The following is an 11,452-nucleotide window of genomic DNA, read 5'->3' as shown; positions in this document are numbered from 1 at the left end:
GTGTTTGGCACGTGGTAGGACAACTTGGTTCACCCCTCTCCCGTTCACTTCTTGCCTACAAGAGCGACAACTATCTCATCTTTCTTGACTCGCAACCTAAAATCTCAAGCATAAACTAGTCTGATTATATTAGTGAACCAGCAACTTAGTCTGACGATAGGAAGGAGGGTTGTCCAAAGAGCTCTCGCTATATGCAGCTTGAAGAAGAGACGTAGATCTACGCTTACACTCTGAATCATGGCTCAGCCCCTGTCCTCCAGCGAGATCAACAAGCTATGTGCGAATCTAGTCTATCAGGTCGCTTATGCGTTCTACGATACACCTTATATAATCATCTTGAAGATGATGATCCATGATAATGTGTGAGCTGCGAGGAATTCGGAAAGATGTGAAAGAACATGTAGCTGACTTAATACGAGCTTGGTAGAACGACAGAAATGGAATTAGCGAATAAGATTGGGTTGTCAAGTCCTGAAGTGAGGAAGTATATGGGTACTTTACATACGCATAGGCTGGTGCGACGGTGAGTATGCTCGTCACTCCGATGGTGTTGTAAGAAACAACGGACAAAGCTCATTTTCGAACTCTCATTTCCACCATCGTCCAATACCCAATTCGCCTTTATTATTTGTACACCACACACCACTTCCTATCCCCAATAACACACCATATACGGCCATAATAACCTCGCTCTTCGGTTCTCCTTCTCCATTGTATGTCATCTTAGGCACGTGAACAAAGAGAAAGTACCCATACCTGAATGGCGACTAAAGCAGCTCGCTGCCCAACCCGAAAAACACATACAGCCCCTCAAACCCGGCCAACCCAAACCTGGTGCCATAGATAAAGATGGAAAACCCCTCATCATCGAAAGGGAAAGGACGAGAGATGTACATTATTGGTATTTGGATTATAGGGAGTTTGCGAATGTAGTGAAATATAGATTGGCGATGATGCGGAAAGGAATCGATGATAAGATCAAGCAGGTGGGTGATCAGAAAACGCAAACTGAACTGTAGGCCTTGATGTGGTTCTAGGTATGCTGATCGACCTATTTTTCCATTTCAGGAAGTCGGCCATCGAGGGTATATCTGCCCTCTAGACGGAAGGATGTACGACCCCCTAGATCTATCCAACATATTCGACCCATTTACCAATACGTTCAAATGTGAAGATTGCGGATCAGAACTTGAAGAGCATGACCCCTCCACTTCATTAGATGGCACCATCACCACCGCTCAGGATGCGATGCAGCGATTCAACATTGCCACTGCACCGATAAGAGACGCTCTAAAAGCCGTTGAAGCCCAGACAGTGCCATCTATCAACATCATAGCGTGGATTGCGCAGAATGTAAAGACTTCGGTGAAGGTTCAAGATGGAGAAAATAGGAATGGCGAAGAAGATAAGAAGTTTGAGGTCGTCATGGGTAAAGATGAGAATGAGGAGAAGGAGAAAGAGAGATTGGCACAACAACAAAGGTGAGTGAGAGGTTTATTTTACCACCAAGATCTGTCTGTCACAGATCAAGACAGTGAACCAAAATGATATCTCTATCCCACTCTTTTTATCTCAACCATCCTGCACAGGACATGTGTACAAGAAATATTACTGACCTCATCCAATGTGATTGTAGAGAACAAAACGCTTTACCTCACTGGTACACCCACTCCACCGTCACAGGCGAAAAGACGACTTTGGGAATAGCCGATCAGAAACGTAAACAAATACTGGAAGAGAGGAGTCGAGGATTGGGTAATGAGAAGGAAATTGAAGATGAAAGTCTGAAAGCTCATTATGAGATTTTGGATGATGATGGCGATGGTGAAGAAGGAGAATTTGAGGAAACTCCCACGCCTGCGGATGTAGACGAAAAGCAGGTCCCTATACCGATAGTCAGGGTGGAAAGTGGTATTATTGATGTAGATGATGACGATGATGAGGAAGGAACGATCGATGTTACGCCTAATGGAGGGGAGGACGGAGGGAAGATGGTTACCGGTAAGTCTCACTTCCATTCATTGCGACTATCACTTTTCGGTGTTGGCTTATGATGCTAATGAATGACGTTGCGCCTGTCTCAGTCAACGGAGTGCCCAAACGGATTGAAGATGTTACGGATGATGAACATGAAATGATGACGACTGAAGAATACGAGGTAAGGCGTTTCTCCCCACTGGTCTAAACTTGATATGTGGAATGAGTGATATACTGATATGGTATCGTTCACTAGGCATATGCACAAGCTATGTATGGATAGACAAGGGGAGGGGGGAAGATCACAGACCTGACCTCACATTGTGTTCTGTCCACTGCCATCCACATGTCTCGAAACAAAATCAAAACAATCTTCTCAATACAGGAAGAATCTATCTTTTGTAAACTTGTTGTAATTGTATCAAAGCTTTATCAATCATTCGCATACATGCATATATACATCAATCCTCAGGATTACATGTGACGTTCTCAGATTTTTCAAGTAAAGTGATTTAAGCGGTACTTTTTGCGTAGAGGAGCAGTACATGGTGAATAAAGACATAATCAACGCATACAGTATGCATATATATATATATATACAAATATGAATATACATGGACTACTACTACTGTATTGCTATACTACTGTGCTATGAATGCTGATCTATACACCAGGAATGATGCCCACGCTGAAACTCAATAACTGTTCTTCACAAATCTTCCTCCTTTCTCCCGCTGCTATCCTCTCAGCTTCAGCATCAGCTAAGATCATAGCTGCGTGTCTCGCTGCAGATTGCGCACGCAGGGTATTATTCGATAACCCTATCATCCGGTGATTATAATTCGATAACTACACAACCATCAACCACCAATTCCACAAGGATACATATTAGCGTCGTCATATGTGATAGTACGATACGCTCAAAATCAGGACTCACCTCAATTTCCCATGAGAATCCACCAAACGGAACTTTCAAACTTGGTAATTCGGCTAATATCCTACTTTCTTCCTCTTTAGCTTTCCTTTCTGCTAACTCAGCTTCACTGACAACCGGCACGACTACCGGTACCGATACTGAGGAAGTTCGGTGCGAAGGTGCTGTAGGCGGGTTGGGACGGGTCAGGATTGGAGTAGGTTCAGTGGAAGGTTTAGTATCCTGATAAATTACTGGCGGAGTAGGTGGTCGAGCATCTATTTCATCTATCTTAGGTTTTATATCTTCCATTATACTTGGAGTGCTTGATGCAGCAGGGGATGAGTTACCTTGAGCTGCAGCAGCACGAGCTTGACCGAATGGTTTTCCAGTATATGGGTTGATCACTACTGGTCCAGGCGTGGGAGTAGGTGTAGGACTGATTTTAGTAGGTTCGGGAGTGGTACTTTGGTTTATACTGGTTGATGTAGACGGTGAGAGGAGAGTTTTCCTTTCTGACCATGATAATCTCGCTGTGCCCGTCAATCCTGTGGAAGATCCAGCAGCTGGTGATGGTTTTGATGGATCTGGTATTCCAGCCGAAGGAGTTGAGGGTGTAGGTTTGATTTCTTCTTTTACAATGGAAGCGGGAGCCGTTGGTGGGATTGATCGATTCATACCCAGCGTACGACCCAGTGGTACAGGTACAGGTGTATTCAGGTGAGCCAACGCTCTAGGTCCAGTAGGCGGTAAGCCAGGTATTGGTAATCTCTCTGAACGAGGTGCCGAAGGTGGTATCTTGTTCAAAATAGGTTTACCTATCAAAGTGTTTGATAGAGGTACAGCAACCGGTATAGGACGTGGGGGAGGTGCAGGAGTAATGGGAGTGGAAACAGGTGCAGGAGAAGGGAATCTTGATCTTTTTTTTGGTGGTCTCTCGGGAGATCTGCTCCTTGATTGATATCGCTTTACGGGAGATGGTCTGGAAGAAGGTGATCTAGTGGATATGGAAGAAACGATGGAAGGTGATCTCCCTCCCCTCCTCCTCACCGGTGGAGGCGAATAAGGTGATCGGGATCTTCTATAGTAATAATCTCTGTCCCTATCTCTATCTCTATCGCGCCAGTCCCTCTCTCTTTCCCTTTCTCTCGCATAACCCCTATAAGGAGGAGGTGATCTGGATCTTCTCCTATTACTGATGGGCGGAGGTGGGGATCTAGGTCGAGGTGGTAATCCAGCAGGGTTTGAGCTAGACTTCACAGCGGCAGGTGCATTTTCGTTCGAGGATGGTAGAGGTGAAGTTATTTGACCTTCTTCCGGTGTCCCTGTCCTAGACCTTGAGCGTGACTTTGACCTAGATCTTGATCTTGACCTTGACCTTGAACGTCGAGATTTGGGTGGTGAAGGATCATATTCGTAATCTCTTGACGAGACCGAGAATGATCTTCTCATCGGACTCCCTCCCCTTCTTCTACCACTATCGTAATCATACTCCCTATCTCTGCCGTATCCATATCCACCTCTACTACCATATCCAGGTTCATCCCTGGGATCTCGTCTGTCGTATTCTCTGTACCTCGAACTCTCCCCTCTGTATCGATAGTCATCCCTCTCCCTTGCGGCCCAAGGAGGTGATTCGTCCCTGTATGAAGGACGATATCCTCCTCGAGGTGGTGGTGATGGCGAGCGGGGCATGTGTAGTTGTCTTCCCGAGGTGTGATAGTCGTCTAAGGAGAAGAAGAAGCAAGACGGTGATATTTTCTTTTCGTTTCAACAGGTCGACGAGGAGTGTTGACGGGATCAAATTCTGTTTAAGCATAGTACCGTGAGGTGATTTAACCGAAGTTTAGCCGACTGACTGGGCCGGTGGAGTACGTCCACCTGACCAAGGGATATCAAACTGCTTGTTGATCACTCTCCATTTCATTCCCAACGTCAAGACAGATGTAACACACTACATCGAGCAAGCTGTCAAGAATGCTGAGACCAACGCAAGTAGCTCTGTCAAGAGCATCGACCATAGGATGGATAGGGCTAGGAGCGATGGGTGAGTCGAACAAATCCATACTTGAGCTATCGCTGAAGAATCCCGAAAGGCCATCCCATGGCTCTCAACCTGTTCACCAAGACTTACCTAGCATCTCACAATTCCCGCTCGTCGATTGCATCAGGTTATGTGATATGCGAGCAGGATGATGCCAGAGTATCGTCGTTTCTGTCCGAACTGCGCGAGAGGGGAGGAAGTGAGCTAGCTGGGAAGGTTGAAAGAGTTGAGAATGGAAGAGAGTAAGTCTCAGCTGAGTATTGGGTGCTCAAATGACAGACACATCTGATTGTGTGCTGTCCTTATCAGAATGTCCAAGATGGCTTCTAGGATACTTACGATGCTCCCTTCGACCCCACAAGTGGAAAGCGTCTATCTCGACTCGACTAACGGTATTTTATCTGGACTCCAGACATTATCGAAGGACGAACCCCCGCTTTTACCCCTTGCCACCTCAGACCAGACCGAGGGAATCGAACGACCCTCATCTTCTACCACGATCTCACCTGAACCATCCACTTCGTCCCCTGTTGTGCCACCCCTAGACTCATCAACCACCATCAGCCCTACCACCTCTTCTCAGCGGGAATCATCCCCTCACACCCTCTTGATAGATTGTACGACACTCTCCCCGGTTTCAGCAGCCAATATTGCCAAAAACATCCACGGATCTACAAGCGGGAAAGTAGCAATGATAGATGCGCCTGTCTCAGGTGGTACAGTAGCAGCAAAGAAAGGCGACTTGACAATCATGTTTGGATCCTCCTCGAATGAAGCTACCGAAATGGCATTACCTTTGTTACAGACTATGGCGGGAAAAGATAGGATAGTATATTGTGGTGAGAATGGGAAAGGTGTAGGAGTAAAGGTCTGCAATAAGTCAGTTACATTGACTCTTCCCACGGCAGGGTTAAATCTGTAACTGACTCATTGACGATCACATGTTTAGTTTGATATTAGCCATTAATCAGATTGCTCTAGCGGAAGGTCTAGCATTGGGTAACAGTCTAGGTATAGATCCGATCTTATTGCATAATGTCATCAACACATCTTCAGGTAAGCTCTTGTATCGACCATGTCTGTTGGCAATAGCTCACAGTAGACATTACGAACAGGCCAATCATGGTCATCTAGGGTGAATACTCCACTGAAAGAGATCCCTGGATCGCCGGGAGAAAGGGGATATGACGGAGGTTTCCAATCTCACCTGATGCTCAAGGTAATGCTCATTCTCCATGTCTTTCTCCACAGACAGTGCATATGCAAAAAAGTTCTGCTCGGGTCCCCTCAAGGGATCAAGTGATTTGCTGAATGTGATTCCGTGTCGTTCATAGGACGCAGGACTAGCTCTCGAATCAGCTGCTGCACTAGATTTACCTATACCTATGACATGGGCAGCTAAGAGTATATACGAAGCTGTATGCAGAGAGGGAAAAGGTGAATGGGCGACTAAAGATTTCAGCGTGGTATATGAATGGATCAAAAAGAAACAGCTCGAAGGTGTTGAGAGGGGATGGAAAGCTGATCCCACTGAGACGTAAATGATTATTTCCAGGATTGTAATCATTTGAATATGTGTTTTTCCAGTGGAACTATGTGGGATATATGACCAAGGATCTTTCCTGTCCGTTCGTGTACTATATGTCATAAGGCAACCTCAGGTATTTTGTACTGTACTACATCCTAAGATGGTATTTTGATGATGATGCATGATGATTTAATGTATATACAAACTTCACAGTACATTCTATACAACATAATCGGGTTCTTATATACAACTTTTCAGTTTATTCTATTCACAAATTTGATACTCTCTTACAGTCCTCATTACCAAATCTACTGTGTCTTCTATACATAATTGGGGATCTGGGTCTTACACTACGACAATATCAATACAACTCGGATTTCACGATATTCAGTACATATTTCCTATCATCTTCTTACAGTTCAGTTCTTCTGAACAGCATCATCCTTGTGAAATAACTCAACCTTCGACCGACAAATACCTCTTCCCTTCTTTTCTCCTGTTTCGAGCAGCCTCAACCTGATCAACTTGATCAATCACAGAAGGTTCAGTAGGAGAATGTTCGAACATTCTCAAATCCTCTTCGAAAGGATTGCCACCTTGGTTTCTACCTCTCTCATTGGGATGCTCCGTTCCTTCAATTTCAGTTCTCCAAGCATTGATATAAGGTTGTGAATTTTTGATACTTCGTATACTGTTCGTTGAAGGTTGTCTAGTGATATTACCTTGAGTATTATCACGAGACACCTCGGTGGGTTCATACGTTGCGCCAGCGCCTCCAGCAATATCAGTGCTAGAGGTACCAGGACCGAAAGAGTTCGTCCCTCTTATTGGTGGTCTGAAAACTAAAAGATCCCTGATGTTAGCTTCGTCATGAATATGGGTATGGCGCTCAGATCCACTAACCTCTCCCAAGAGCTTCTTGAGATAATTTCCTGTTCCTTTCACTCAACGATTTCGCACTAGGTTGTTTAGCATCTTTGAAATTCTTCACGACAGGTGTATCACCCAGGCTATATCTTGATGGCGCCGACGCACGAGACTTTAGTCGAGGAGGTGAAGGAGGAGGATGAATATTCCTATACGCCTCACTCAATGTTTGCTTTCTGCTGTTTTGCGGTTTAGCGTTCTGACGAGGTGTTTCAATTTTTTCGATCTCTTCCTCTTCTTCGGTATCCGAAGGCGGACGAACTTCAGCTAAGACGCTCCTAGAGGTACTTGAGCGGGGTTTGTCAAAGTTGAGTAAAGTCTGTTTTTCTTTTTCCTTTTTTTTGTCTTTTACTCTCTTATCATGAACTCTCTTTGCTCGTTCTTCTCTTTTTGCTTTTCGACTGGTTGATGTGGAAGGTCGTTCGGCCGAATTACCTCGACTTGAGGTGTTGACGAAAGTCTTTTCCATGGTCTGAGCGATGGAAGGATCAAGTGGAAGCTGAAGGAGATGTTGAGTTACCTCCATACCTGTCATCCTTCGAACTGGGTCCGAACGACCGGGTGTAGAAGGTGCCCTGGCAGCGGGTTGAGCAATTTCTGTAGCTGTTTTCGGAGAGTTTGAGGTACCGACCATACCTCTTTTCGTATTCGGGGGATTGACTGAGGTTTGAGATGCTCGGCGAGACACAATGGCAGATTTCGCTTTTTCACTTGTCTCTCGAGATTTACTGCTTTTTCGGGCTTTTATCTCTTCCTCTACTTGAGCGAGATGCACGTCAAGCCCTGTCCACTGTGACGGTGTGATTTGTTTTCCGATCTCCGCCCAATCCATATCATCTTCAGGCAAATCTCCCTTATTGGTACCATTCTCTCCTGCGAGCTGAGCAGCCTGGTGAATAGGTGACGCTGTTATTTCGGGTCGCTCCTGCAGAGGTGTGGCTTCCAGTCGAACCTGTTTAGGCTGAGCCATATCCTCTCGAATCGTTGGCCGAGTGACGTGTTGACTCATGTCCTGTTCGTATATCCCATCAAGCCTCCTGAATGTCTCCGATAATCTCTCAGGTGGTGATGGAAGAACGGGAGAACCACCAAACATTTCATGGGTTCGACCAGAATAGGAACCGATTACTTCCAATTGCGAATCTTGAGTTGGCCAGGGCTGGATAGGATCTTCTGCCTCATAGTAATTCTGGGGATTTCTCCTGGAAGTTTCGGGAGTATCATCGCTAAGTATGATATCCTCGAAAGGAATCAAAGGAGTAGAAGCTTTTCTGAAAGCTTGTGGCATTTCTCTTCTTGGATTTTGCCTAGATGGAGGCATAGTGAAGAGATGGCCAAGTATCGATGTAACATCAACTCCAATACGTTCTGAGGGATCTGTACTTGACTGAGGTCCATTCGACACTGAGGGAGGTTGGTTCTTGGTGAATTTCAGCCTTGGTACATTCTTAGGAACGAGCGGTTGACCGAGAGAAGATCCTCTTCTTCTGAATGGTCTTTGAGACGGTTCAACTTCTATCTCATCCTCTATTTGAGGATCTTCTTGACTCGGAACCAATGGTACCAATGGAAGCTTAGGGGTGATATCTCTAGTGATCGGCCGTTGTCTGCGAAAGCCCATCTCGAACCTTGCTCTCCTTCCTGCGGAGATCAATTCATTCACTCTACCTCCCGAAGGTCGACTGGCCGAGCTAGCAGAATTTGGTGATCTTCGATATCTCGCCACGTATTCGGAGTAGGAGATAGTCGGCATAGTTTTACAGGCGTGCTTTGGTACACCTTGCATTCGTTTGTAGCTCCTGACACGGACAGCTTTGGAGGCGTGAAGAGGTTTCTTGGGTAATGTCAAGGTTTGACCAATTTTACCAACATAGCTGCAATTTCCATCTTAGTCAGCAGATTGGTATGGGCTACGCGGGAATCTCAGCTCACTCTTTGATCCTAGCCCGGCAAGAACCACTTCTTGTCAACTGTAACCTAGGTTCATGTCTCATCATCACCCTATGCCTCCTCTCAATCTCCCTTTTTCTTCTTTTCTTCCTTCTTCTAGCAGTATCGGGATCATAGTCAGCCTGATCTTCAACTTTTACATCCTCATCGGAGTTAGGCCACTTGAAAACTGTTGTGACGGGATATCTAGGCGTTCTACCTCTTTTACGTCGACATCGATGTGGTTCATCTTCATCTTCCCCGAACAGGCCAAGCAACCGCTCATCAGGAGGTGGTCCATTTCTAGTCCATCTCTTTCGCTTCCTACCAGGTCGAGGCGGCTCAGTTTCATACCCCATATCATCATCTTGATCAAAGCCGACTACAGCATCTGGTTCCGGTGATGTCGAAGAGGACGAATCGCGCCAGATGCTTGTAGACCCCTTTCTCTTAGCACCCCTGTAGGAAGATACTACAGGAGCAGGAGGGGGAGTGAGGGTAAGTCTCTGGGATGTGGCATGAGGGAGGGGATTACCATGCTGGTATGCATGTGATCTTCCTTTGCCGTAAGTCTTGCTTTTGCGAGAGGATTTACTGTTGTTCTTGCGGCTTTGAGAAGGGGAGTTGTTGACAAAAGGAGTGATTTCGATCCCAAAGTGACGGGCTGGTGTGGCTCCTTGGGGGTTACTATCGGGAACAAGCACAAGACCTCGATCGTCGGACTGGGAGACGGATGTATCTGAACTACATGTGAAATATCATATCAGATGATTTCCTCTACAGAACATTCCTTGAGAGCTTACTCAGTAGCTTCCAGATTGATTTTGCCCTTCTTCTCTCTAGCCTTTTGCGCTCGCTTCTCCTCTTCCCTCTTCTTCCTCTCCCGTTCAGCTAGGAAAGATGGAGGTGGGATCCCCTGTCCCTGATTTGAATCTTCATCATCACTGATACTCAATCGAGCAAGTGATCTTCTAGTGAAGGGTCGCTGAATCGGTGATTCGATCAACTCGACTTCCTCTTCCGTTTCATCATCTTCTTCTCTCTGGTGAGGCTCTTGGTCGGAATCGGGTGAAATTGAAACAGCCAAGAAAAGCGGTTCTTTCGCTTTCTCTCTGGTATCCTTCGTTTGAGTCTTGTCTTGGTGAGAAACATCTTTCCTAACATTCTGGCTGAATAGGAAGTCAGGATCCTTCAAGCGATGTAATCTAGTCTGAGGGGGAGGCAGTGGCAGAGGAGTATCGTCGACGATTCGAGGGTTGATCGCTGTGTGTTGTAGAGCAGGCGTTCGAAGCTTGGTAGGTGGTGGTGAAGGAGATGAGGTTGGTAAGTCTTTACCTTTCCCTTTATTCGAAGGAGTGACTTGAGTATCTTCCAATTCATCAACCTCTTCTTCTTCTTTCCGTTTCATGGTCTCGGTAGGATCGTCTATAAGAGATTCCGGGACTGGTTGAGGTTTAGGATTACTTCTCCAAAACCCAAATTCATCCCATTCACCATCTTCTTCCTCTGGTTCTTTCTCTTTCTCTTTCTCTTTGTCGTTCTTGGTGGAAGACTTCCCTCTTCTCGCACCTCGTTTTCTACTCGTTGCTGAGTCTGGAGCGGACTTGGTGAATGACAAAGAGACTGGTTTGGAGGAAGGTGTCTTGTGTGAATTCGAGGAAGATGCTTCTACCTGCGGGCGAGGTTTGGGGGTGATGGCGTCGAGTAAGCCATAATGACCTGTAGACGAGCGAATGTGAGCTCAATGTCCTCTGTACTCGGAGTAAGAACTGACAAGTGAGCTCACCATGTCTTCGATCGTCCTTCTTGATCCCACCTGTACCATCTTTCTTCCTTCTCTCGGCTACACTTTCACTCAGGGTCTTGGCAAGCTCTTTGAGAGAGGTAGACGGTCTTGCATCTGTACGTTGAGGTGTACTCTTGGTGCTTGTTCCAACATGCTATCCTAGAATTATTAGCTCGACCGTGGCTAACAGTACCCTTTGTCCCAATTTGACAGCTGAATATTGACGAGAAGGAAAGACTCACTTTCATTTTCTCCTTTACTGGGTCGTTCTTCTTCCCACCATCATCTTTGGCTCTAGTAGACCAGGATGGCATCTTTCTCACTTCTTACTGCTCATGCACTCTCCCT

General features: G+C 45.9%; 4 protein-coding genes across 4 annotated transcripts; 2 read left to right on the top strand and 2 right to left on the bottom strand.

Annotated features, from left to right (window-relative positions):
• Positions 1-237: 237 nt before the first annotated feature.
• Positions 238-2,260, top strand: I203_106415 (uncharacterized protein; the record flags this gene model as incomplete). Its single annotated transcript, XM_019150928.2, has 7 exons — positions 238-362; positions 428-523; positions 728-986; positions 1,069-1,481; positions 1,637-2,001; positions 2,085-2,158; positions 2,234-2,260. The coding sequence occupies 7 exons, from the start codon at positions 238-240 to the stop codon at positions 2,258-2,260; spliced, it is 1,359 nt and encodes a 452-aa protein (XP_018999805.2).
• A 380-nt stretch (positions 2,261-2,640) lies between these two features.
• I203_106414 (uncharacterized protein) lies at positions 2,641-4,585 on the bottom strand (the record flags this gene model as incomplete). The annotated part of the gene is made up of 2 exons (XM_019150927.1): positions 2,641-2,826; positions 2,915-4,585. The coding sequence occupies 2 exons, from the start codon at positions 4,583-4,585 to the stop codon at positions 2,641-2,643; spliced, it is 1,857 nt and encodes a 618-aa protein (XP_018999804.1).
• Positions 4,586-4,867: 282 nt separating this feature from the next.
• On the top strand, positions 4,868-6,475 carry I203_106413 (uncharacterized protein; the record flags this gene model as incomplete). Its single annotated transcript, XM_019150926.1, has 6 exons — positions 4,868-4,937; positions 4,987-5,176; positions 5,244-5,813; positions 5,884-5,990; positions 6,050-6,153; positions 6,269-6,475. 6 exons carry the CDS (start codon positions 4,868-4,870, stop codon positions 6,473-6,475), a joined length of 1,248 nt encoding a protein of 415 aa, XP_018999803.1.
• A 443-nt stretch (positions 6,476-6,918) lies between these two features.
• I203_106412 (uncharacterized protein) lies at positions 6,919-11,418 on the bottom strand (the record flags this gene model as incomplete). Its single annotated transcript, XM_019150925.1, has 6 exons — positions 6,919-7,304; positions 7,366-9,263; positions 9,322-10,062; positions 10,122-11,037; positions 11,105-11,258; positions 11,347-11,418. 6 exons carry the CDS (start codon positions 11,416-11,418, stop codon positions 6,919-6,921), a joined length of 4,167 nt encoding a protein of 1,388 aa, XP_018999802.1.
• Between the last annotated feature and the right edge of the window lie 34 nt (positions 11,419-11,452).

The sequence above is a fragment of the Kwoniella mangroviensis genome (genome assembly GCF_000507465.2).
Source record: "Kwoniella mangroviensis CBS 8507 chromosome 1 map unlocalized Ctg02, whole genome shotgun sequence".
Taxonomy (NCBI): Eukaryota; Fungi; Basidiomycota; class Tremellomycetes; order Tremellales; family Cryptococcaceae; genus Kwoniella; species Kwoniella mangrovensis.
This window is presented reverse-complemented; position numbering and strand designations above follow the sequence as displayed.